At 41.9% G+C, this 27,465-nt stretch overlaps 1 protein-coding gene across 18 annotated transcripts in view; it reads left to right on the forward strand.

Moving 5' to 3' along the window:
- GTF2I (general transcription factor IIi) overlaps window positions 1-27,465 on the forward strand; it is an 86,436-nt gene that overhangs the window by 18,891 nt on the left and 40,080 nt on the right. For all 18 annotated transcript variants that reach the window (XM_051991983.1, XM_051991984.1, XM_051991978.1 and 15 more), the window contains exons 2-9: window positions 4,367-4,470; window positions 6,481-6,619; window positions 9,645-9,779; window positions 10,702-10,885; window positions 11,043-11,071; window positions 12,121-12,172; window positions 12,473-12,513; window positions 20,131-20,208. In XM_051991983.1, coding sequence (XP_051847943.1) covers window positions 4,372-4,470; window positions 6,481-6,619; window positions 9,645-9,779; window positions 10,702-10,885; window positions 11,043-11,071; window positions 12,121-12,172; window positions 12,473-12,513; window positions 20,131-20,208 — 757 coding nt within the window. In that variant the 5' untranslated portion in view covers window positions 4,367-4,371. The remainder of the gene's footprint in view (window positions 1-4,366; window positions 4,471-6,480; window positions 6,620-9,644; window positions 9,780-10,701; window positions 10,886-11,042; window positions 11,072-12,120; window positions 12,173-12,472; window positions 12,514-20,130; window positions 20,209-27,465) is intronic.

The raw sequence follows: 27,465 nt of genomic DNA on the forward strand, positions 1-27,465 counted from the left end.
ACATCAAGGCTCCAGTTATTAAAGATAATACAATGATATCCCTGTCATAAGAATGTTTTTGTAAACTGATACTTGGGATTTTGAGAAGTCATTTTGATGTTGTCTACCTCCATGCTGAGACCTGAGAGACCAAAAAATGAGCAGAGCACCCTTGTTCCCCTCCTGGAGCCCCCTCTCCTGGTAGGAGGTAGACCTGCAGGGCAGGCTGGCCATCTGAGGGTGCAGAATGGGGCAGACTAAGGGAAGCCCCTGGGCGTGGAGGCAACAACTAATTCTCAGTGAGTTCTTAACCTGGATCTGTGACTTAAAAAATTTCATTGGTTTCTTTGGTAATGTAACATAAATTTTATTTTTATTCTGTGTGTTTGAAGCATTCTGAGAAAGGACCCAACGGTTTTTGTGAGACTCAGAGACTCGGTCAGAGGGGAAAGGGGGGAGGGAGGCAGAGTGGATCTGAGAATCCTTAGCATACAGGAAGCGAGGGGAAATGGTCGGCGCACTGTCCAGGACGTCTAGCCCTAGTGTGGTAGAGGCGGTCTCGGATCATGGGGCACACGGGAGGCAGGGAGCTTATTGGCTAAAGTCCAGATGAATGGCCACGTGGGCCATGGTGGGGGAGAGGATGGGAGCGAGATTATGGAGGTGGGATCAGTTCTCTTTTACAATTACAATCTCATATTCTTAACCATGGTGCCTTTGATATTGTTTTGGTTTAAGTCATATTATAAATTGCTCCCCAAGAAGAGACTTGAAGGAACTGGAAAGAACATGTTAGGCCGGTAGCTAGAAGACTTGGGATTTACCTTTGGTTGGTTTTTGTTTGAAATTGTTTTTTAATTTTTTGATTAGATAAAGCATTTTTAAGATACTTACTCAGCACAGGCACTGTACTAAGCACTGGGGATACAAATACAAAGCAATAACAAAAAAGACAAGCCCTATCCTTAAGTGGCTTAGAGTCTGGCTTGTTTTTTGTTTTTTGTTTTAATTAATTAATTTATTTATTTTCGAAACTCAGCAGGTAACTTTAATTAATTGTATAATGATACATAATGACCTTATTCTTCAAAGCCATAGAAATTCATAATTTAAGAAAAGCAAGTTACAAATTAAGCAATGCCTTGTATATTTTTAAATTATATCTTAAAGACACTGTTTCTGTTGCATAGGAAAATATATATATATATATATACACATATATATTTTTTAATTGATAGAACCCGTGCCAGGGTAATTTTTTACAGCATTATCCCTTGCACTCACTTCTGTTCCGATTTTTCCCCTCCCTTCCTCCACCCCCTCCCCCAGATGGCAAGCAGTCCTTTACATGTTGAATAGGTTACAGTATATCCTGGATACAATATATGTGTGCAGAACCGAACAGTTCTCTTGTTGCACAGGGAGAGTTGGATTCAGAAGGTATAAATAACCCGGGAAGAAAAACCAAAATGCAAGCAATTTCTATTCATCTTCCAGTGTTCTTTCTTTGGGTGTAGCTGCTTCTGTCCATCCTTGATCAATTGAAACTGAGTTAGCTCTCTTTATCGAAGAAATCTACTTCCATCAGAATACATCCTCATACAGTATCGTTGTTGAGGTATATAATGATCTCCTGGTTCTGCTCATTTCACTTAACATCAGTTCATGTAGGTCTCTCCAAGCCTCTCTGAAATCATCCTGCTGGTCATTCCTTACAGAACAATAATATTCCATTACGTTCATATATCACAATTTACTCAACCATTCTCCAATTGATGGGCATCCAATCATTTTCCAGCTTCTAGCCACTACAAACAGGGCTGCCACAAACATTTTGGCACATACAAGTCCCTTTCCCTTCTTTAGTATCTCTTTGGGGCATAAGCCCAATAGAAACACTGCTGGATCAAAGGGTAAGCACAGTTTGATAGCTTTTTGAGCATAGTTCCAAACTGCTCTCCAGAATGGCTGGATGTGTTCACAATTCCACCAGCAATGTATCAGTGTCCCTGTTTTCCTACATCCCCTCCAACATTCCGCATTATCTTTCCCTGTCACTCTAGTCTGGCTTGGTTTTTTAACCAAGACAAAAATCACTTACATTTATCAAGGAGGAACATATGTGCTTATTTTTTGGAGATATTGAAGTTAAAATTAGTCTAGTTTTGTGAAAAATGTTCTGAGTTTTTTGGGATAATAACTGTCATTATTGAGAATATTTTTAGTGAATGAAAAGTAAAATTTGAATCCATTTGAATTTTGTTTCTTTTTTAATCATTTTTTCAGTCCCGTCTGATGACCCCTTTTGGGGTTTTCTTGGCAATGATAAAACAATTTGACAAAAGAGGAAACTGAGGCAGACAGAGTAAAGTGATTGGCTCAGAGTGACCTAGTTGACTGAGGCCTCATTCAAATTCAGGAAGAAGAAGTCGACTCGGGCCTGGCATTCTACAATGCCTCCTAGCGTCGCCCCCTCCCCCAGTGACTCCCATGACATCAATGAACAAGGGCTAGGTGCCCTGTGTGTCAGAGGGAACCAAGGAAACCGTGCCCTCCCTCAGGGACTGTCTGCTGTTTGGAGATTGTCAGGGTGCCAGGCTATGGAGCTGGCCTGGGACAGGAGGCAGCCCAGGATATCTCGGTGCTTTAGCAGTTAGATTGGCAGTTGTGGAAATGGAGCGAGGTGGGGGGAAAGTGGGGAGAGCATCCCGATTATTAATGACGAGGGCCCATGTGAAGAGGAAGTGCTATAAGCAGGACTGAGGGACTGAGGGGCTGAAGGGAAGGGAGAAGAGGCAGAGGCCAGAGGGGTGGGAAGATGGCAGCCTGTGCCCTGCAGGCCAGGGTGAGACCGCTGGAAATGTCCCCCTGAAGGCATCCGCACGAAGGGGATCCCAGGTGAAGCCACGGCCTCTGCCCTCAGAAAGGAGGCAGAGTGGGAGCCGGTGTCCCAGGGGTCGGGCCGTTTGAGGAGTTTCCAGTCTTAGGGCCTCTTACTTGGTCTTGCCGTCCCTCCCTGCAGTTCTTGCCTGTTGATAAGCTTCAGCGTGCTTTTATTTGATGGGAAGCTTTTCTTCTTTTGTACCACTCCATGACCCATTTTCCCTCCCCTTGACCCTCTGGGCCCTCTCCCCTTCCCTCCTTTTCCCCCCTCCTTTCTGACTATATGGTCTCCCTTCTCTCCTTCCCTGACCCACCTGAGCTGCTCTCCTTCAGGCCTCACAGCATCCTTAAGAACTCTTCTTCATGCTTCACTGAAAAAACAAGAGGGTATTCACAGGGACTTCCCTGGGCTGTCTACTGGGGGCCCAGATCTTAGAACATTTGGTCCAGCGTCAGGGAGACCTGAGTTCAAATCCAGTCTCACAGATGTAATAGCTGTATGACTGAGGGGCCAGCCATTTAATATTTCTGCTTCAGTTTTCTCAACTGTAAAATAGGGATAATAATAATACCCGTCTTCCTTTGTGAGAATTCCATGACATTTTATGCCAGGTATAAAGCACTTAATAAACGTGTAATCCAATGACTTGATCTTTGCTATTGTGGTGGAATCATGCTCTGAAACAAAATGCTTCTTAAGGTTGCTCTACGATAATGTAGTGTTACACATAGTCATATCTAATAAAATTAGGTAGATTTTCATATATAAGTTTTAAGTTTCTATGAGTATTTAATTATTTGTCGATAGGGATAAAAAATTGCAACCAAACTAAGTCACTTCCCCTCTCAAGGCCTCAGGCTTTTTTTATGTGTGAAGTCGGAGAGTGGGATTGGAAAACCTTTTCGTTCTGAGTTTTAATCCATTAGAAATTGGGTAAATTTATAAAAAATTGGTTTGCAGAATGATAATGCTGGGCTTGAGATCCATCTGGATTTTTTACTTTCTGTTGAATTTTCCTTAGTGCCGGCCACAATGATTTCAGATGTTGTTCATGTATACGCTTGGGGATGGTTTTTTGTTTTTGTTTTTGTTCTTAGTTCTTGGGTAGATGAGGGAAGGGAGAAATTGGGGCTTCTCTTGAGCCCAGAATATGCTCTACCCCATTCTCAATTGACTGTGGGAAGGAATGTGGAACAAAATGTCCCCTAAATTAAGACTGAACCTTCAGTAAAGAGCAAGGGGTGGGTTGTCCTTCCTTAAAAGGAAAGTAAAATAGGTCTTGGGACATTGCTTCTTAATCCAGGAAACAATAACCAGATATGCACAGAGCTCCCTTTGGTCCTCTGATTTGTGACAGTTTCCTGTCTGACTTTGGAGACAAGTGATGTCTTCTCCCGGGGTTCCACTTTCCTTATGTATAAAATGATGATTTCTAATATGGCGCCTACCTCTGCCATTGTAATTCAACTTTCTTATTCATTTCCCTTTTTGTTTCCATTTCAGGAATTATGGCGCAAGTTGCAATGTCTACAGTATCAGTTGATGACGAAGAATCTTCAGAGAGCAGAATGGTGGTCACATTCCTTATGTCAGCCCTTGAGTCAATGGTAAGATGAAACTAATATTACCTGTATATGGGAGTGTTCTCTCCATGACACATTGATTAGATTCAATTTTTGTGAGATTCAATAGTGCAACTGTTTGATGGCCCACTTGAGTTTCATTATTGGATCATGGTAATTTTATTTTTTTCCCAAAAGGTGCAGTGATCTTGTTTTTTTTTTTTTTTTTAAACTTGTACATTCATTTACTTTCTAGCATTTAGTATTCATTTTGTTATTACTGTGAGTGTTCTTATTACTTGAGAGTTTTTTCTAAACTAATGAATGAATTCACTTTTGTGTTAACTTTGATCTTGTATTGAAAGTTCTTTTTGAATCTGAATTTGTCTATTATGGAACTGTAGTATTTCTTTATCTATTTTTTCATGGTTTTAACATAATTATGTGTTGTAATAGTTAAATTTATGCATTATTTTCCAGGCTCATGTGAAAAAATTACCCACTACTCAATCACATTGGGTAATTATAGTTCTTGACAAGTTGACAACACATTACCACTTCTTTTCTACCATCTTTATCACACACATTATGATAGGATCGTAAACAATCTGATTGTGACATCTTTCAGACTTATAAATAATAGTTGATCCAGAATAAAGAAGAATTAGGTTTAATCATTTGTACTGAGATGTTCACAAACTAACATGAGTGACCCCCAAATTATATGGCTTTAAAATATTACAAAACAGTCTGATTCCATATTCTCCCTAATTCATCTGGTTTCTTTATCTAGATTTTATAACTCAATACATCTCTCAAGCTAAATTCTCAGCAACAACAAAAAAAGGCTTTCAAGAATTCATAACAGCATTTTCCTGAATATGCTGTTTATTTTATAACATGAACCTTATTTGTGGATAACTTTAATCGTAACAGAGTTATTTGGCAATTATGTAGAAGTGAAGATAAGTTTTACAAAAACATCTTGTTCACAAAGTTATTGTAGATGTTACAAGCCTTGGGTCATAAGACACTGGGATGGAGGAGTCTTTCTTTTAGTATCCTTGTCTCCTAGGACCTTGGAAAAGTTACCCTTTTTGTACTCAGTCTGCATCCACTCAGGTCCTCAAATTAAGGACAATATCATTATTCCCATTTCTGTCATTTAGGAAACCGGGAACTTAAATCAGGTATCCTTTGAACACCTTTGTTTTTGGGGTTGTGACTGCTTTTTCATTTAGGTGCCTGATGTAGAATGTTCAACTGAAGCCAAGATTTCAGGTTCATCTGTACCTAGATTTGTAGCTGGAAATAATCTATGACCTCAGATTCTCCTGCTAATTGAACTGTCCTGTAAAATGCTGTTTTTTCCTGAATGTGGACCTAATGAGAGTATGGCTGCATTATTACTATGCCATTACTGGGGTAGTATTTTAACACTCCTGATAGCTAGTTAGAAACTTTAAAGTTTGCATTGTGAGGATGACTTAAGAGTAATGACAAGGAGGTATATGTAAGTACATTGTTGCCTTCGTTTGAGATCATGGTTCTTAGCCATGGCTTAGTTAACTCTAAAGTGTCTCATGCAGGTATGCAAAAAGAATAAAATTTCATTATAAATTATTATATAAATATTATTTATTTATTAAAATTTATCTTTTAATTTATTAAAAATTATTTTAAGAATAAGTAAAAATTATTTATTAAAATAAACACAAAGCATAAATTATTAAAAATTATAAATAAATATCATTAATCCATTATAAATTATAACGTATTAAATTCAATTTTTAAGTTATTCACTTCCATTTTTAAAAAAATTAACATGTTCAGTAGTGATTTGGATATTAAATTAAGATGTCCCAATCCAAATTTGAAATTGCTTTTGTAGGCGATAAAAGCATGGGGGGGAAAGTAGCCACTATTTCTTGAACATATAAAATTCTTCTTATTGTTGGAACAGGGAATCATGTAGTTATTTTGTGATTCAGTAATTATGTGTGTTTGTGTATGTGTGTGATTTTTATCTGAAGACATTTTTTGTTTTCCTTTTAGTGTAAGGAACTTGCCAAATCGAAGGCAGAGGTAGCCTGCATTGCCGTGTATGAGACAGATGTGTTTGTTGTGGGTACTGAACGAGGACGGGCTTTTGTCAACACCAGGAAGGATTTTCAGAAGGATTTTGTAAAATACTGTAAGTGCTTATAAAATGTCTCTTATACATCATGGATTGTGGATTTCAGCATTCATCCTTTAAAAGCATTTTCGTACTTGACTCCATCTCAGGAGAGAGTACTATGATGGCTAATGACTAAAATTCTGGGTGTTGGGAGACTGATGATCATATAACAGTCTGAAGAAAGGGGTTATATGACTTTGGGGCTTAGTATTTCCTAAGATCCCCTTTCCTTCCCTTCCCCCCATGCTGGCTTAACATATGAAAAGCCTGAAGGTAAGCAGAAGTATCTAAACCTAAGTTTTATAATATGCCATATGGTAGTGATAACTATGAGTTGTTATTGTAGTTTCTCTCTTTCTGTGTAAATTCTATTAAAGGAGAGCCATATATCAGGTACTGACTGATTGAGAGTTCTATGGAAACAAGGTAGGGAACAAAAAAATTGTGATGGAGATAGTCCAGGATGACAAACAGCCTATCTCTGGTACTTGGCTGGGATCTCTTTCATTATCAGGGAGGAGACTCCAAGGTGAGACCTCCTGTTAAATAAGAAAGACAGTAGCTTCTTGATGACTTAAGATTTGCAGATCAAGAAGGATGATTTCATAGAGTCCTGGAGAGACTTACATAAACTGTTACTAAGTGAAATGAGCAGAACCGGGAGAACATCGTACACAGCAACAACAAAATTATACAATGATCAACTCTGATGGACGTGGCTCTTCTCATCAATGAAATGATTCAGGCCAGTTCCAATGATCTTGTGATGAAAGAGCCATTTGCACCCAGAGAGAGGACCCTGGGAACTGACTGTGGATCACAACATTAGCATTTTCACTCTTTTTGTTGTTGTTTGCTTGCATTTGGTTTTCTCTCTTATTTTTTCCCTTTTTGATCTGATTTTTTTGGTAGTATGATAATTGTAGAAATATGTATAGAAGAATTGCACATGTTTAACATATATTTGATTACTTGCCATCTGGGAGAGAGGGTTGTGGCAAGGGGAAGAAAAATCTGGAACACAAGATATTTTGCAAGGGTCAGTATTGAAAAATTATTCATGCATATGTTTGGGGAAAAAAAGCTTTAATAAAGTAATTTTTTTAAATTAGCAGATCATTAATACTTGTAGCTAATTAGCTAGCCCTAGAATCCTTTTTTTTTTTAAATTTTGTTTTTTTGTTTTGTTTTTTGCTGAGGCAATTGAGGGTAAGTGACTTGTCGAGGGTCACACAGCTAGGAAGTATTAAGTGTCTGAGGCCTGATAGAAATTTAGATCCTCCTGACGCTAGAATCCTTTTTTACAGAACTTAACAAGAATTCTAGTAGCATATTAAATGCATTTCATGTCAGTAACAGTAACTCTATGATATGATGGGATCTGGCAGATACTTTTGCCTGATGGTTTTTATATATACATTTTTAGTGTTGACTTCATTATGTGTCATTTCCATCTAAACCCACACAGCGAGGATTTTTCCTCTTGGCATCTGTATTTACATCATTTTCTTCTTCTCCTGGGTAGTTATGTATTTTTCCACCCATTAGAATTGGGAAAGAAACACTGAGACAGCTGTTCTTATTTGCAGATTTGACTCTTTGTCTATTTGTTGGCATTTATAGTTTTTTCCACTTACTAGTGATTAGATTTCATAGAGAAATACTCCAGAATATATGTTGTCATGGACTATTCAATGCAATTCTTGGGTACATAGATTGTCCATTACTTTGAAAATTGTTTTGATGAAGGTGTGTGTTGTCCTGAAGCTGCTTTCTATCAGGGTTGATTAAAGTGCAGAATTCTTGAGAAGGCCTCTTGAGAAAAGTCTTTGTACATCTTTTCCCATTGCCAAATTCTTAAAATTTCTCTATACTTCTTAAATATTTATTTTAGTTTATGGATTTTAAGATTACTACCATGATATTCATCACCATCTTTTTATTTTAATAATATCTTATTTTTCCAAATACATGCAAAGCCATTTTTCAACATAACTCTTGCAGAACCTTGTATTCCAAAATTTTTCTCCCTCTACAAGACAGCTAACAATCTGATATAAATTAAACATGTGCTTCTAAACATATTTCCATATTTATCATGGTATGCAAAAATTCAGATCAAGAGGGAAAAAAAAAACACAAGCAAACAAACAACAAAAAGGTGAAAATACTATGTTCTGATCCACACTCAGTCCTCGCTATCCTCCCTCTGCAAATGGCTCTCTCTATCACAAGTCTATTGGATTTGGCCTGAATCACCTCACGGTTGAAAAGAGCCAAGTCCATCAAAATTGATCATCACATAATCTTGTTGTTGCTGTGTATAATGATCTCCTAGTTCAGTTCACTCAGCATCAGTTCATGTAAGCCTCTCCAGGCCCCTCTAAAATCATCCTGCTGATCATTTCTTATAGAGCAATAATATTCCATAACATTCATAGACCATAAGTTAGTCGACCATTCCCTAACTGATGGGCGTCCACTCAGTGTCCAGTTTCTTGCCACTACAAAAAGGGCTGCCACAAACATTTTTGCACTTGTGGGTCCCTTTCCCTCCTTTATGATCTCTTTGGAATACAAGCCCAGTAGAAACACTGCTGTATCAAAGAGTATGCACATTTTGATAGTCCTTTGGGCAGAGTTTCACTTGCTCTCCAGAATGGTTGGATCAGTTAACAATTCCACCAACAATATATTGATATCCCAGTTTTCCCAAATCCCCTCCAATATTTATCATTTTTTCCCTGCTATCTTAGCCAATCTGAGACTTGTGAGGTGGTACCTCAGAGTTGTCCTAATTTGCATTTCTCTGATCTGTAGTGGTTTAGAGCATTTTAAAAAAATATCTTCACCATCTTTTAGGTAACTTTTGCTTATTGTTATTGGTTTTGTTTCTTTTCCTTCCCTCCACCTGCTTCCCCAATTTGAGATGATATTGACTAGATTGCAGTGTGTGTGTGTGTGTGTGTGTGTGTGTGTGTGTGTGTGTGTGTGTTCTTATATGCTCAAGGAGATTTTCATCCCTCATATGTCATTGCAGGTGTCGCAGAAGGGGAAAAGGCAGCAGAGCTTCACAAGATGAGAGCCACATCCCACCCGAATAGGACGACTGTTGATGCTGTTGAGATCGAAACTCTTAGAAAAACAGTGGAGGACTATTTCTGCTTTTGCTATGGTAAACACTGAGTAGCTTTTCTGATGTTGACCGTTTTTGAGCAACCCCACAATTCCTCCAAGCACAGTAAGCCCTTGGCACAGACAGTTTTACTTAGCAGGCAACTATTTTAAGATGCTTTGTGTTTTTAACTATTAAGTTTATCTTGTAAACTTTGTGAAGAAAACCATTTTAAGAGATTGATTTGCAGGCACTGAATTAAACAATCTTGAAGAAGAACGGATTTTCTATCTATGCCATCGTGGAAGATCTGGTCCTTCTCTTGTCTGTAAACAATTGCATTTCTGAATCTTACCTTTGTTGCTGTTTGGGGTCTATGTTGCTAGGCAGAAGCACCTCTTAGAGGTATCTGTTGTTTGCTTGAAGGGTGAAACTGCATCCAGACTTGGCCAAGCCAGCCATGTGGCCCGAGAAGCCCCCAACAAGGCAGGCAAGTGGCTAGCCCAGGCTCGGTGTTTGGAGGAGAGTACTTTTGGGGTCCACGGCCCCACGTCTGCTGTGACTGAATGCTAAGCCTGCCTCTGGGAGCGGGATTCCAGCTCTAGATCAGGCTCTGGAGCATGTTAGGAATTTAATTCTTCAGCTGGAGGGCGCGTTTACCAGTAGTTTTTTGGGTACGAGAAAGATGCCTTCCCAGTACCTAACCCTTGGGAGTGTGTCTGCTTTGGCATGCCTTTGTTTCCCGGCAGGACTCTGCTGTCACTCAGTGGTCTGGCCCTCCCACTGGGGACTGCTAGGTTCCCAGCTGTTGCCCTCGTCTTCGATCCCAAGGTGATTCGTATCAAACCATCCGACATTCAGCTTTTGTTTGGGAATGGGGGGCATCTTCCCGATTTCTGGGTGTTTCTTATTCACATCTATTGCAGATATTTAACTTATTCTGGTAGATTTTTATGGTCTTTGTCCCTTTTTATCCCCCTAGGAAAAGCTTTAGGCAAGTCCACAGTGGTACCTGTTCCATATGAGAAGATGCTGAGGGACCAGTCAGCTGTCGTAGTGCAGGGACTTCCTGAGGGAGTGGCCTTCAAACACCCAGAGAACTATGATGTCACCACCCTGAAATGGATTTTGGAGAACAAGGCAGGGATTTCTTTCATCATTAAGAGGTAAGAGCACCCTGTGCTTCCTTCAGCCGTCTGCCATGGGGCTTCCTCTAAGAGTTCTTTCTTGTAGCTTGTCATTGGTAATGATGTTCAGTTTATAAGGCGGCAGTATTTAACCATGTGGATAATATTGGTGATGCTTTTCTTTCTTTTCATGCAGACCTTTCCTGGAGCCAAAGAAGCAGATGGGTAAGTGGTCCCTTATTCGGAAAGATTGTCAGTCTGGGTGCCGAGTCAGCGCCATGCTTTTCTCCTCAGTTTCTGGCTTTTAAAAAGATGTTTGTAAATCTTTGTTGCTGGGACCCACTGTTTGCAGAGGAAAGAATAGGACCTGGAAGATCTGGAAAGTTGAGGCCTCCTGGCAGCTCGGCCAGACTTGACATTCTCCAGGGAGTTGCTTGTCCCTCATTTTTCCACAGATAAAATAAGACTACTAACCCTCCTCCACTTCTTAGAGCTATTGGGAGGGGAGGGGAGATTATATGTGGAAGAGCTTGGGACTCTTGAGATTTCAAGGCATTATTTTAAGTAAGCTTTTTTCTACTTAGGTCTGAAGCTCTAACGATTGGTGATCAGATTACCTTTAAACTGATGTCATAAAGGAGCTTAAGAAAGGCCGAGTAAGAAATCTGTGAGGAAAGGCATCTGTAAGGGAGAGGAAACAGAATAACCTTTCGTTTTTTTTGTTCCTCACAATGACGAAAGGCACTTTATCCTGGCAAAATAATCTCTTGCTGCAATGTCTTATGGGGGAGGGAGGTTTCACTCTTACTTATTCTCACCCTTGGAGTTCAGAGTGAAAACTGAGAAGAGGCTGCGCACACTTGTTGCCAGGCTAGTTGGGCTAGTTGTGGTGGGAGAGGTTACTCTCCCATTCCCCATTGTTTTAAATCCCCTCTATTTGTTATAACATTAGCAGCCACATCCAGGAATGTGATCAGTAACTGTCCCTTAATGAGAACCGAGTTGAGCTTTATGACTTTGCAAGGATATATTCTTAAAATAGCTTGGGTTCATTGGAAACCCCGCTGCCGTTTAGAGGCAAGGGCTGGGGATGCAGGGATAGTTAGAGCCAGGTGATTCAAGGTTTTAGGGATCATTACAATTTCATTTGCTAACTTTGCTTCTGTCATTTATCTACAAAATGCTCACATTTAATAATTATCAAGTGCTTTGGGAAATTTTAAATCAATTTTATGGCTATAAGACAGTGTAACCCCTTTTATTTTCTCTTCCAGGTGGTCGTGCATCTGACTCAGAACGATCGAGAATATCATCCCCAGGTGGAAGGTAAGGATTATTAATTCGAACTTGAGCCAGTGGAAAAGTGTTGCATTTTGTTTGTTTGTTTTTTGAATAACAGTATTAAAAAGGTAATTTAGATTTATAGATTTTTAACATTTTGGGAAAAATTTTAACATTTTTCATAGAAAATATTTATCTAACAAATGCTCTCAAGTTAATATTTAATTTCAGACTTGGCATTGTGCACTATTATGACCAATCCAATGAAGGTAGTCCCCAGGTGCCAATAAAGTTGCTTTTCATTATTCATTCATTAGTTTTTACTCTTATCTCTTTTTCTTTTAGCTGTCCTATAAAAGTGAAAACTGAGCCAACTGAAGATTCTGGTATGTATGATTAATTAGGATTTTTCAAAACTAAAATATAAAAAAATACTTTCACAACTCTTTTCATTCAGAGGAAAGGCTGTGCTTTTTATGCATTCATTTGGTATTAAGAAGAATCTATGACATGATGTCACAGCATTGCACGTATGAAGGTTAAGATGCTTTATATGCATTGCCTGCTTGGATTTTATGCGAACAGTCCTGAGGGGTGGACCTGTTCTTGGTCCCTTTTTTATAGATGAGGGGGCTGTGGCCGAGGGAGGTTCAGAGCTTGGCAGCCTCCCACTGCTCTTAAGTGGCCGAGGAAGAAGGAACACCCGTCACTGTCCATTTTGCCACCCAGCGGCCTCACCAGTGATCCTGGATTGACTCTAGCATCTGTGTTAAAATTGCATCTTGTTCTGTCCCTTTTCCACCCCTCGCTTTCAGTCAGGAAGTTTTAGTGGGAAATAAGCTTGCAAAGGGGGATCTCCCTGTCATGCACAGACCAGCCCAAAGATCCAAGGAGCATAACTTAAAAGTCATCAGACATTAACCACAATTCATATGTGGGTGCACAACTGGGGGAACCTCCAAGGTGTTGCTGTCATGATTCTGGTCCCGGGAGCACAAAATCCAGGCCTCCACAGTCGCAGACAGACCCGCAGACAGACCACAGGACATCCGCCAGGAGCTGATACCTTGGAAGTTTTACCGATGACTTTGAGATGATAGCATTGGTCTGTTCCTCCCAAAGCACCATGAAAAGGAGACTTAGACGGGGGCTCCCTGCCCTGCTCCCTCTCCCTGGGGCCCATGCTGCCCGTATCTCTCCCTCCCCCCCCAATGCTGCTTTTTGCTGGGGGACCACTCGCGCCATTTATCTGGTGCCCTAGCAAATGGGATCCCTGCCCGGCCTCCTGCTGCCACTTGTGGCCTTTCCTGGTGAGTGCCCAGAGGCGTGCTGCCTCTGTAATATATAATAAGGGAATGAACCGCTTCTGTCCTTGCTGGTCCAGCTCCTACCTGGCCTCACTTAACTTTGTTAAGGAAAAGGTGGGTCAGGAAAATTTGACCCCCGTGGCTAGCGAGTCCACCTGAACAAGAAGGCTCTTTTTAACCTGCCAGTGGGCGAAGCCCTTAAGTTGTGAGGGAAGCCTCTCCCTTCTCAGGAGGGCCCTCCTCCCTTGTAGTCCCAGGCGTTAGTTGGAAGTTGCCCTTCGAGCCAGAGAACCCCCCAAACCCAGGGTCACAGAGTAATCCAATGAGGCATTTTTGAATCCTGGTCTTCCTCATTCTGAGCCCAGTGTTTCCTCCATCATTTCTTGCTGCCTCTGGTTCTCCTCTTCCTGGCAGCGGCCTTTCTTCAGATACTGGAAGACAAGTATGTTTTTCCCCAAGTTTTTCCTGGTTCTGTTACCCACAGTTTCTTCTTCTGATCCCCAAGAGCCTCAAGAGCTTTCCCTAGGCAGGTGGAGAGGGCTCAGAACTGGGCACGGTAGTTGTTGCACTTTGGACCAGGACCAACTGGGACTAGTCTTATCTCCTTATTCCTGGTCACCGTAGCTCATTCAGTGCATCTGAGGTGGTGCCCCCTGACCTGGGAGCCACCAAGCCCCAAAGCTCTGGCAGATGAGCTGCTTTGTGCGCAGGCTTCCTTCCTCCATGTTGTATTTCAGGAGCTTGGCTTTAAGTCAGTGTGAGACCTTACATTGTTCCTTGTAAGTCAGCTTCTGGAAACCTGACTGCCATTTAGTGTCATAGCTTTGCCTCTCCAGGCCTTTGTCATTGGCAGATTTGTTGAGAACGCTTTTAAGTTCTCTTATCCAATTAGAGTTAAATGGCAGAAGACCAAGCACAGGCTGCTGGGACTTTTCCGAGCCCCTGCTGAGTCAACATGTAAACATTTAGGATTACTCTTTACCATCCAAGTAGTTGGAAGTTCATAGCATTAATGATATGTGTGGGAAACTTGATCAAATGTTTTGCACTGGATTTAGGCACAGGACCTGCTCTTCAACCCCAACTCTGTCCTTTGTTAGCTCACTTGCTCCCCTTTCTGTTTACTTACCTATAAAGTGAGAGGTTTGCATTAGAGCAAGGGTGGGCAAACCAGAGCCCGAGGGGCAAATGCAGCCTCCTCCCACTGAGAACTGAGAATGGCTTTTATGTGGGTCATTTACTCCCTGGACAAGATGACTGTTCAGTCCATGGTCCTGCATTGCCACCAGCCAGGAAGCTGACACTAAGAGAAGAAATTGCACAGAGCGGTTCTTGCAGAATGGGCTGCAGTCAGCAGTCCTGGGTAGGGCAGAGGTCAGACTAAAGATCAATTTGAGGCCACAGATAAACGTGAGAAGACGGGAGACACTCTGTAATTACAGAAGAGAGGCAGAGTTTAGCTCGACCTAAGGAAAAACCAGAAACGGACTGATTCTGGATGGGGAGGCGGTCTCTTCTTCCTGGAGCTTTCTAAGCAGAAGAGTGACCTCTTCCCCTTTCCCAGAGGTGGATGTTACTGAAGACATTCTTTGTCCACTTGGGGTTGGAATAGATGGTTTCTGTAGCTCCTGCAGCTCCGGGAATCTGATCCATCTCAAACCTGACCTGTTCTGTGAAGCTGCTGACTGAAAAATGGTGAGTGAAGAAATGAGACGAGTCTGAAAAGCCACATTTCCCAAGAGACTGCGCTATAAGATGGCCGAGGCAAGCCTCCCAAATAACCTGCTGCTCATTGGCAAAACCCACGGGAAGGTGAAAAACCTAGAGGGTCTGAACGTGAGTCCCTCTGAGCCAAGCCGTACTGTGCAGGAGCGAGGGGAAGCATACACCAGGCGCGCCAGCTCGTGACAACGTTCTGCTTTTCAAGGGTAACACAAGTTCCCAAAAGGTCCTCCAGGATCAAATCTAAAGGGGGATCAGAGGCCAGGGTGCTTTGAAAAAGAAGATCTGCGATCGGCATTTAAAAACGGCACAGAGCAAGAGCTCAGCTCTCACGAATGCAGACGTTTCTTTACCGGCAGCTTCAGAACATGAGGAGGTGGTGGGGAGCTGGTAGGCTCAGGTCTGTACCTTCACAGAAGGGGACAGGAGACAGAAGTCTCATTCATAACCTGAAGCAAGGATCTTTTGCTTGGCTTCCATGGTTTGTGAACGTGGACGGGAAACAAATTACACTGCCATTTTTATAATTTATTGTCTAGAAGAAATTTAGCGTTTCTTTTAAGAATTTTAAAACATTTTTTTGAAGAGTATATCAGCATCATATAAGACATAAATAACATGTCAGTGAAAAGAACTTCCTTCGAAGAGGAAGTGCAGTGTATTTTCCTAGAATCTTGAAAGATGGGTAAAAATCTCAAAAATCCCTTTGTGTGAGATTTTCCTGAAGCTTCTATTTATAGATTGCTTGAATTGAGCTCTAGAATATAAGAGTTCAGAGCTTAACTCTGGGAAAGGAATTTAACTTACATGCTTCAGTGTCCTTATCTATATAATGAGGGACTTAGGAATTTTGTGAATTTGTCTTAAAGTATTTTAATAATTTTATTTTTGTAATAACTATTTTATGTACAGTCCTATGTTTTGTTTATGTATTTTAAAACATCATTCTGATAACCGTTCCACTGATTTCACCAAATTGCCCGAAAGTCCAAGAACCCTGCTAGAGGATATCAATTCTTCTCAGCTCATCCTGTGAACTCCACAGAAATTAGAGCAGTGGGTCTTAGTGGTTCACATTCATTTTTTTAAAAAAACAGCTGAAAGCTTCCTGTCCCCAGTAACACGCAGATAGTTGGTCACAAATGCTTCATCAGACTGAACGTTTGGCCGTTCTTGCAATGAGCTGCCATTGCCTTCTGGACCTGAGAGGGAAGGATATTGGCAAGTGAGGTCAGGCTCTCGGCATCTCAAAAGCTTTAGTCCCATTCTTGTTCGGGCTCTTATTGTTCTTTGCTGATGACTATACGTCCTAGAATATATGAATTAAAATGACAACCCAAAGGGAAATGAAAAGATAGGAGACCTCATTCTCATCCTCCATGGGCACACCAGACCCACCTTGAGGATTCCCCCTTATACTTGTTGCATGAGGAGAAGGGGAGCTTGTGGCTGTTTGTGGGGATCCCCCAAAGGAAACCAGGGGAAAACCAGGAAGCATGCTGCCCTAAGTACCCTAGGATCGCTGGTTTTCAGAGAGGTGAGGGGTGACCTCTTAATCAAACTGTGAATCAGCAAAGGGACTTCCCTTGTGAAGGACAAGCCATCTCTGGGATTGTTGCCTCGGGGTCATGATCTCAGTGGAAGCGTGCATTTATCTGGCCACCACTGATCCGGTTTCCTTCCCACTCCACAGAACATGCGCTAGTTTTCCCACCTCCATCCCAGGCCCATTTTTCTCCACATCCTCCACATGCCTGCAGTGGTCCGCCTCCTCCCATCTGCCTTTTCCTTTTTGTCCTTTACAAATCACGTTCCTCCCAAACCCTCCCAAAGGAAGAAATGTGGAGCAGCACCAGCCTCATTTTTTTGATTGCACATCTTAGTGTGGAACATGGATATCTCTTGAGTTCTGCTCTTTATATGTCCTTCTGCTCCTGCAGGTGGTTAACTTTATTTCTCTGCTTAGGACTCTTTGAGAGCAGAGGTTCTTGAACATTAATAAATTAAATAAATTAATTAAAATCAATTAATAAATCAATTAAACAGATATAAACTATATTCAAATGTATTTTTTGTCCACCTTTGAAACAGCATTCTCTGAACAAATTGAATTGATTTCTATTTAATAATACCATTGAATACGAAATAAAAGTTTCTGGGAAAGACAATGCAGTACCTGTACCCATTAGGTGCTTGTTAATAAAAGACTTTTGTTTGATTTACAGGAATTCAATGACTCAACAGTATGATGGAGAGTATTTTAGAAGTCAGCTTTATAATATTTTAAAATGTATAGAGATATTTACCCATATCCACAGTCCCACCCCACCCTCTTTATTTTAGCCTTGTAGATTATTGCTAAATTAAGATAATTTGCTTTTTCATGGAACAGTACGATATATTTTTTTTAAACAAAATATTTGAACTTTAAATGTCAAAGCTCCTAGTGTTTTCTCACTAGCTGGGAATCTAGATTATGTCATGGTTTCTTTTAATAATTTCCACCACATTTTTAAATAGCTAACTCCTACTTAAGGATTCTCTCTTAAACATTTAAGTTCGAGCAAAATTTGTGCCCCCTTTATTGTTATCTTAGACCATTTTAACAAGGCTTCTTACATACAATAGGGATGCACCCAGGCTCCTTATGGTTTTGCAGGTTTGTCAGCCCTGTAATCTTAGTTGGACCTTTCTCCTTCACATCATTTCTGCTGCTGAAAACATGTATGTATTTATTGTACAAAGATGTGAGAGACCTACTAAGTGCTTGAGCCCAGGAGGGATGTGGCATTGACAAGCAAGTTTTCAGTAGAGTCGGAGAACTCGGGGGATTAGGAGTTTCAGTAAGTTCTAGTGAGTGAGTTTTACTTTAATGCAGGGGTCCTCAAACTACGCCCGCAGGCCAGATGCCGCAGCTGAGGACGTTTATCCCCTTCACCCAGGGCTATGAAGTTTATTTAAAGGCCCACAAAACAAAATTTTTGTTTTTACTATGGTCTGGCCCTCCAACAGTCTGAGGGACAGTGAACTGGCCCCCTATTTAAAAAGTTTGAGGACCCCTGCTTTAATGAGAGAAATAAATTCTGCACCATTCTTTGCAATTAATTCCATTTTGTATTTTGGGTGCATGTTTGGAGTCCTTGGGGTTCCTGGAACTTTTTGAAACTTAGAAGGAGGATTAAAGATCCAGAAAGCAGTAGACCCTTTTGGGAGGTGGGTTTGGGTCGGGTTCTGGGGGAGACCAGGTAGTCTGGGAATACTGATCTAGTAGCACTGGGCCAGCCCTATTAGGCCAGTGACTGGACACCTCCATAGCGCTTCCACATGATGGTCTTGCAGACCATGACTGGGAACTCTGGTTGGGATTCCTGGATCCACCTTCACTCACCACACCAGGGCAGCTGAGTGGTTTCAAAGGGAAACTTTTTTCCTCTGGAGTTTGGGGCAGGTGGGAGCCAGGAAACAGCTCCTGGCTGGGCAAGAGGCGACATTTTAGGCCAGGCTGCCCCAAGACCCAGAAAGCTCAGCTGAATGCCGAATAATAGAGATCAGGAAGTAAGGGGTGACTAGCCCCAGCACCCCACTATTCCAGATTGCTTTTGGGGGTGGTGGGTCCTTAATTGGTCGTGGAGGGAGAGGGCCTTTTGGGGGGGGGCACTTAGTGCCATTTGTGCTCAGTCCTGGAGCACATGGGTGGAGAGAGGCCGGCCCAGGGAGGACAGCAGGCATTTAAAAAGAAAGTGGATTTTCTGGCAGCCCCAGCCCCCTCCTTCGGGCCTTAGGCAACGTGGGAGACGTGTGGTCCTTGGGAGCCTCAGGCAGTTTCTTTCACTTGGGTGTCCTGCCCCTTGGGGTGGGGTGGAGGGGCAGGTGAAAGCTGGGTGGGGAAGGGGAATCCTGGGGTGGAGATGGAGCTACTGCCTCTGAGGAGGGCCTCTGAGTGGGGCTGCAGGGCAAAGTTCCCTCCAGGGTCTGGGGGAAGGGATGGAGGCCGAATTGACCCACCCAGATTGTGTAAGGTTTAAACCTGCCAGACTAGCCTCTCTCCCATCCCATCCCTCACTCCAAGGTGCCTCCCCTGGAGAGCCTGGGGTCTGCAAAGAGGAGCTCGGGCACTCAGAAGGGAAGCTCAGAGGATGGGCCGAGCTGGGGCACAAGGCGAGGAGACGTCCTCCAGACCATCCCTCCTTTAGAACCCGGACCTTCAAGGCCCTGTTCAGGAAGAACCAGGGGGGAAAAGTCCTAAAAATTTCCCGAGAAGCTTGCTGGGGAAAGGGGGCAGGAGAGGCCTGAGAGTAAGGGGAGGAAGCACAGGCTGCGGCCTTGTCTTGGGGACCCCAAACACTAAGGGCACTAGCCTGAGGGGGCCCCCTGTGCTGGGGCTGGGAGGGGATCCTGGGAAGCTGGAGCACAGATGCCCCGGGGGTTCAGGGGAGGGGGCAGGCTGGTCCTCCAGCCCAGGAAGCTGACTTCTGGGTGAGGATGTTGGGAGGGGGAGGGGATGGGAGGAGGGAAGGCTGGGCTGAGAGTCTCCATTGGTTAGCTGCCTGAGCTCACGGACGGGGAGGGGCCCCAGACTGGAAGCTTCTGGAGGGTAAGCTTCCTGCTGGCCGGGAGGAGGAGGAGGAAGTCTAGGCCGGCCTCGGGGCCTAACTGCTGAGGAAGCTCGTTTGCACAGGCGGCTGGAGCCGGGCCCACCCGAAGTTTTCTCTGCTTAACCAAAAAGTATCTGAAAGCAGGCGGGCACTGAAGGAGCTTCTCCCCTTTCTTGTCTCCTGAACAAAACTGGGGACTTTTAAGGCTGCAGCTTATCAGGAGCAAATCCCCACCCGCAGGGAAGGGTGGGACCCCTCTCGGGGCCTGATTTTGTCAGTTAAGCTGGTCTTGGGTCTGGAAATGGTGGAAAAGTAGGATCTTCCCTCGTTGCGGAGGCTGCTGGGAAAATTGGTAATGCTTTTGGTTTTGTTTTTAAAGGCATTTCTTTGGAAATGGCAGCTGTGACGGTGAAAGAGGAATCGGAAGACCCCGACTATTACCAGTACAATGTGCAAGGTAAAGCCCCCTGGAAGCTGGGGCCGCTGATGGGGTCACGACCCTCCTGGTGGAAATCGGGGAAAAGCTGGGGGTAAAGTGGGGACTTGGAGGCAGAGAAGGAGGATTCCTGTCCGACCCTTGCCCGGGTGCCCATCATTTGTGGGTTAAAACAGTGCATTTTGTCTACTCGGGGGCCAAGTCTGGGGGCCTTTGTTTCTCCTTAAAATGCCTTTGTAGCGGGCCCCAAAGACATTTTCACTGTCCTTTCATCTGCTGTAACTTGCATCATCTACAGATCTGGGGCACAGATAAAAAGCTAGTTCAAAGCCCCAGTTTTTGTTATATTTAATCGCTCCTTTCGTGAATCGGGAAGGAATTGATTAGAAATGAGTAGACTGTTGATCTGTTGATCTGAGTGCATTTATTGCTATAGATATTACTTGGCCGAGAGCCTTCTGTTTTTGGAAAGTTTTCCTTTAAAAGGGTGTTGTATTATGAGATGATCTGGGTGGGGGTGGTTTTTCTGTCCAAGATCTCCCAGCTGATCGTGTGCTAAGCTGTTTATGTTTCAGGAGCGACCCTTGGAATGACTTGGCTTGGTAACCATTTAAATAAAATTAACATTTCTCTGCATTAAAATTGTTTGTGTCCCTCTAATAACATTTGCCCGTGAATAACCTTGGGTATGAGAGAACAGAGGTTTTTGAAGCTAGGGATGAGCCTTTTTCTTTGCACCCCCAGTGGCTGGCCTTAATCAAATGCTTGTGGAGTCAGTGAACTTATTCAAGTTCTGCAACCTCAGAAATTAGTTGCTTATTAACATTTTTTGAAGTTCATGAGCTCAGTTTGTACTTGGTGCATGTGATTAATTGTTGTGCTGCATATACTGTCCAAACTTGGTTATTTGTTACTTGTATTCCGAATTTCAGATACAGGCTGGTCTCAATTTTAGGAACTGGTTGGATTTTTAAAACCATCTTGTAGCTCAGTTTGGATTTTCCCACAGTTGCAATTATATAAAGGGAGGTTAGCTCACAAGAGGCTGATTTAATCAGTAATGTAGCTGAAATATATGGTGAAAAATAGCAGAAGAGAACATTATGGTATTAATAGTTACAAAAATAGACAATTTTGTTTGTTTTTATCAGTTCTGGTAGGAGGAGAAAAAAGCAAATTTAGTTCAGAGAAACTTGGAGGTTCCAAAGAGTGTTCCGAGTTCTTTGGAGCTTGCTGCTTTTCTTTATCATGTCCAATCTTATTTAATTTTCCCTTTTTTGGAGTGAGGGCTCTAACAAATGGAATGGGAGCATTTCCCCTCCAAAAATAATCAAAGAAGAGGATGTTTGGTTTTTTCTACCTCTTGCAGTATCTTACACAATCTGTGAAAAAAGGAAAAAGGTTATGTGATAGAAATGTTTTGGAAGTTGTTTGGTTGATAATTTGGGGAGTGAAAATTCTTACCTTTCTTTAATAATCCTGCACAGCAGACAGGAAGAACTTTCTGTTCTTTAATTAACTAGAAACCCAGGAAAGCCTGGACAGGAGCCATCTTTCATCCTCTGTGCTGGCTGAGTTTTGCTTTGTGCCGGCCCTCTATGGGTTTTTTTTTTTTTTTTTTTTAAAGCATTCTAGTTGAAGGTGTAAGGTTGATTTTGGGTGGAGAAATAAGTACAAGAATGTGCTGTGATTCTGCCAGGTGTAAGAGGTTGAGACTGGGTCATAATTATCAGTGTTGGGCTGTGATCTTAGGGAAAATGTGCTTGTCAGCCTAAGTTCCTAGGTTCAGCTGAAGCTTCCAAGAGGAGTCTCTAGTTAGGTACATGGAGTGTGCTGGGTCGTGGGTAGGTGACACATGGAGACTGATAATTTGTCTTTTCTGATTTTATAAACTGGAGCAAACCAGTCTCACTTAATCTTTTAAAAAACCTGAAGCTAGTTAAAAAGTCAGAAGTATCCCCAGGTGAAAATTGCTGGCTGGGAAGGTTTTCACTAAATAAATTTACAAGTGTATTTACATGCTAATATAAACCATTGTTTATAGTTTGGGTGCTTCATTTATACTTTTTAATGAATTCCTTTCTTTTGAAAATGCTAACACTTTGCAGGTATGCATGCATAAATATGTCTTGCTGTACTGTGTTCTTGGTTGTACTGTAATTCTGTCCGTGCTTATTTTGTGTGTTCATAAAACACGTTTCATAATCATAATATGCATTCTTTGTATCAGTCATCATAGAATTTAAGTAGGAAAGCTTTAGAAATGAGAAAGACCTGAGCAAAAAAGTAGAGGTTATTACTTGTAACATCAACAACTACAATAGGTAAGTAATACCCTGTGGAATAGCAAGAGGCACTGGAGATTTATTTCTACCATATCTTCACAAAGATGGAGAGGGTAGGTAGTTGGAGAATTAATGACTTCCTCCCTCTGCCCAAAACTCCGGACCGTGTTGGACCCCATCACCTAAATTTTATTGGCCTTTTGTTTTTGCCAACAATTATTGCTGATATAAATTTCTCCTTTTCATAAACACACGTAGTCATCATTGCCAACGTGAGACAAATTCTCCCTATTGCCAAAGAAAATAGTTAAGTAAAAACCCAAATGACCATGGATGGGACCGACTCTTGCACATTCTCTATCCTTTCTCTATCCTCTTTACTGCAAGGAGCAGGGGGCTTTCTCATCCCTTCCCCAGGGCCCTTATTGGTCATTACAGTAACCCAGGGTGTTCTGATGAGGGCTTCTGCCTCTTACTGGTGGTGATTGTCCAAATGACCTCACCGTGTCAGAGCTGAGCTTTTCTGACCCCCTTGTGAGCTCGTCCTGTGTGAGTTCTCCAGCACAAGCCCTCCCAGTTTCTCTGAATTCCCTAGTTCTTAACAGCATAATAGTCATTGCCTTGATAGACCACGATTTGTTCAGCTTTTCCTCAATCACGGAGGACCCATTTTGTTGGCAGGTTGTTGCTGGGAAGGTCTGGGCTCTTGATGTCTTTGACCTCCTTAGATTATAGGCCCATTAAACACCTGGCTGGTCATTTTTATCTCCTCCGTCAGAATTCTGGGGCCAGTTTCTCTCCTGCCAACGTTGGCTCCTGATCTCTTTATCTCTGTGTTCTTCCTGTGAGGGAGAACAGGCGTGTTTTCATTTCTGTCATTGATTCGGAGCAGTCTTAGACACGATTGTTCAGTCACTGTCTTTTGAAACTGTTCTTCCCTCATTCTTTGATTAGTCTGGGTCTCCTGATCCCCTCTAGCCTGGAAGTTCTGCAGTCACTCAAAGGCCAGCTCGGAGAAGCTGCTTGGCTCTCGGTGGGCTCCCCCACTCTGGTGTGGAACTCCCCCACGGCCCGGCTCCCTCCGGCCTTGTCTCCCGCGTGTCCAGAGTGACCTTTGGTCTTGCATTGGTGTTAGTCATCCGAACACCTCTTCTTTGATCTTCTTGTAGAAAGAACACTGGATTTGGAGTCAGCCGGTATATCCAGGGCTAGTTGTCCAGTCATTCCTAGTACCTCCTTATTGAAAACAGTCTTTCAGTCTTCCCTTCCACCCCTAACCCCAGCAGTCCTGATACGACCATGGAGAATCCCAGTCTCATAAAATTATGCTTTGTGATATGCCAGTAATGTGGTCGTGGTCACCTAACTTCCAACTTGAAAGGTGTGATCTTTACTAAAAAATTGTATTTCTACCTGGTTAAAAATTTATCTGATTCTGATTTTAGATTGAAGTTTGAGTATACATAATAATGAAGCAAATATCTTTTTTTGTTCCTTAGGGTGTTAATGATTTTTAAAAATATCTGTGGCTTTGTGAGATTATTACTTCTTGGGATGCCCTTTTTCTCATAAATCAAAGCAGAATTTAAAAAAAAAAATTATATGATGGTTTTTACATATTATCAGTCCTTTTGACTTGGATTACATAGCCAACTCTCTGCTTTATTAGCAAAAGTTATTTAAAAATTCTTCCCTCTTCCTCAACCTTTATGCCCAGTCAGTTACCACATCTTCTTGGTGGCCTAGGTTTGAGTAGACCTGGGATCCTTGCCTTTCCTCTTCTTCATTGCCTTAGACTGCTTTCTTATTTCAGGATCTAACTCATATCCCTCCTTCCAAAATCTTTTCCGGGATTCCTTCTACTCCATCCTTTTTTAGGAATTGCCTTTTCCCTATTTGTGGATGGGCTTTTCCTCCCAATAGAATGTCAGCTCTGTAGAGGGTAAACTCTGGTCTGCTCTTTACAATACCTTACATGGAGTAGATGTTTGCTAAGTTATTGTGGAATGAACTGTTTTCAGAAAGGCAAAGCAATAGTGGGTGTAAGCATAATACTGGGAAGCTAATATAACTCTGGATAGAGATTCTATAAACTCAGATGGGAAGGGAAGGAAACAAATTACACTTTTATTATCATCAATCTTTGGTGTCTTTGAAAGCCTATGTATTTTTTGTTATGGCTTTAACATATTTTGAGAAGGAATCTATTTCCTGACTGCCAAAAAAGGATCTCTGAAACAAAGTAAGGTCGACTCCTGATTTGTAAACTGTTGGTTTTGTTAAATCATTATATCTTTGTGATCAAGAAGAATATTGGCTACAAATATAGAAATTTTCTTTTTGGCCTTATAAAAGTCTCGCTCTGATTTTACTAAAGGTCTATTTAATCTTGAAAGTAAGTTTGATCCCAGTATTTAAATGTACTTTATGTGTAGCAATAAGTTAATAATGTCTTTTTCACACATTTAGTAATGTCATGGCATTTCCCACTCTATACCAGACAGGAAAGCATACAGCGGGAGGCCTAAGTACATATGGTGCAGTACTTAAGCTCTTCATACATTTCAGACAAAACTCTGTGAGCAAAATCAGGGTTGCTCCTTTCAGTAGATGAAGGCACTGGGGTCTCATGAGAGAAATCTTAAACTGCTCCTTCCATAAGTAGCTCCCTCATACAAATTCTTTCCACGGCTCCTTTGCGTTTTACCTGCCAGCGGGCCTTCGCAAAAGAGGGAGAAGCCAGGAATCTGTGACCTCCTTTGATGGAGCATTTGGGGGCGCCTGAAGCTCTTTACAAACAACTAAGGTTGGAACTGTCTCCCTGTTTCCAAAAAGACTCGGCCCTCCCACAGTTCCTTGCTTATCCTGGGAGCAGTGCACCATAATGCCTTCTGTGCCCTTTGTCCTCCAAGTCCCCCCATTCCTGTTGGCCTCTGAGGAGAGACCCTGAACTTTCTTCACTGAGAAGTTCTTTACCAGGACCTGGGATTCATTCTTTGGGGGTTTTCTGGGGTGGTTTGCCATTTCCTTCCGGAGATTATTTTACACTTGAGGAGGAACTGAGGCAAACAGGCTAAAGTGATTCAGGCAGGTCACGGTGAGGAGGCACCTGAGGCGAGATTTGGATTCTTGGAAGAAGAATCTTACTGACTTCAGGCTCTGCTCTCTGTAGCTCCACTGTTACACCAAACTTGGGCACCAAAAAATGGAAGCTTTCAGACAAAGGAGGAACCTGGGGGTTTGTTCCTTTTCTCTCTTTTCAGCCTCTGCCAGAAATCACTGTGAAAGTAAGAGGAAGCTGCAGAGAACTAGGAGCTGGCTCGTTTTTTCATCTGGTTCACGACCCAGATGTCAGCACGTATTGCCAAATTTTTCTAGTAGTGACCTTCTAAATACATACTTTATAATTGGAGACAATCACAAAATGAGACAGAGTTCAGTGATCTTCAACTTTAAAACAAGCTTAGTGTAATAAAGAGAAATTTTCTCTAGTATAAATCACTTAAACAAGGACAAGAATTGGAACCAGTTTTGAAAATCTGTGGCTAAGGACAAAATGCCACGAGCTATGTGCTTGATTAAGGTGGAGATTGTTTTGTCCAGGATCACACAGCTAGTCAGTGTCTGAATCTGAATTTGAACCCAGCTCTTCCTGACTCTAGGCCCTGAGCCACTTAGCTGCCTCTGAAATGTATCTTGATTGCAAAAGAATCTTTCATTCAATTAATACCAATTTAAAAACTATTTTAGCACATTCTTTAGCACCTTTCTTTCTTGTTATGCATCTTTTTTCTTCACTCTTAAGCATCATATCTTTTAGCAAAGAATAAAAGAAAAAAATGAAAAAAGCCCAACCACTCCCCCCACTCATCTGCAGAGTTCCAAATACATAAGCTTCCACTTGTCCAAAAAGTTGGGAGGGGCATTTTCATGCCATTATGTCATCTTCAGTGTTAAGAACTTTTATTCTCTCCATTTCACTTGCTGGGGCATCATGCTTACTTCGCTTTGCATCAATTGAGATGTCTTCGCATGCTTCAGTATTCTTGTTGTCTCTTATGGTGCATTCTCCCTAAAGCGGTCAAGTCCCTGGAAACCTTCCCTGGTTGACAATATTTTGTGCTGGTGAAAGTGGGAGAAAGGGGTCAGAAATGGGGGAAGAGAATAAGCAGTGGGTTTTGCTTATGTTGGAGCTTTGTATCCACCTTTGGATAAACATTTTTTTGAGATGAATTAGACCAAAAGAAAATCTTGACTTTTCATGGAAACCAAATGAGATAACTTAAGTCATTAAATAAGCACTTTCTGAGTCTTGTCTTCATAGTCTACATTTCCCTTCTCTCTCTGTACCTCTTGGGTTGTTTGTTTTCCCCAGATGAATTCCAAATAGAAAAGATTTGGGATAATCGGAGTCTTCCTCCATTTGAAGCAGTTGTTGCTTGCTAACAATTTTTTTAGGTTGCTTCTTCCCCTCCCCCTAAGCTTTATTAAATATCTTAGCTTGTTTGGTAGCATGGGTCTGGTGACATCTATGGAGTCTTCAGAATAATGGTTTTAAATATTTGGAGGAAATGTTCCATGTTGGAGATTAATAAAGGTAAAGATTTTTTTCTCCCATTTAAGTTCACAGACTTCTTTGTAATTTGTCTATGGTCTGTGGCCACCAGCCAAGAACCCCTGCTTATTTATAAAATTGAGAAGATTAGACTAACTGGACTCTTCTAGTTCTAACTGTAACCCTAAGGTCACAGGAGGGGAAGACCTTGGGTTAAGTTCTATGGCAGCCACTAATTGAAGGACCATAATCAAGTCATTTAACCTTGCATGAAGTTATAGAGTTGTTGCTGATCTTTGTTGCTGGAGAGGGGTTCCACCATGGCAGTTCTCCACACTCTTTACTAACATTCTACCTGTCCCCTCGTTGAAAAACAAAAATAAAAAAAACTGCCTTTTAAAAGCCAGGGCTTTTAGTTTATTATAACTTTTTATTTTA

The sequence above is a fragment of the Antechinus flavipes genome, chromosome 4 (genome assembly GCF_016432865.1).
Source record: "Antechinus flavipes isolate AdamAnt ecotype Samford, QLD, Australia chromosome 4, AdamAnt_v2, whole genome shotgun sequence".
Classification (NCBI taxonomy): domain Eukaryota; kingdom Metazoa; phylum Chordata; class Mammalia; order Dasyuromorphia; family Dasyuridae; genus Antechinus; species Antechinus flavipes.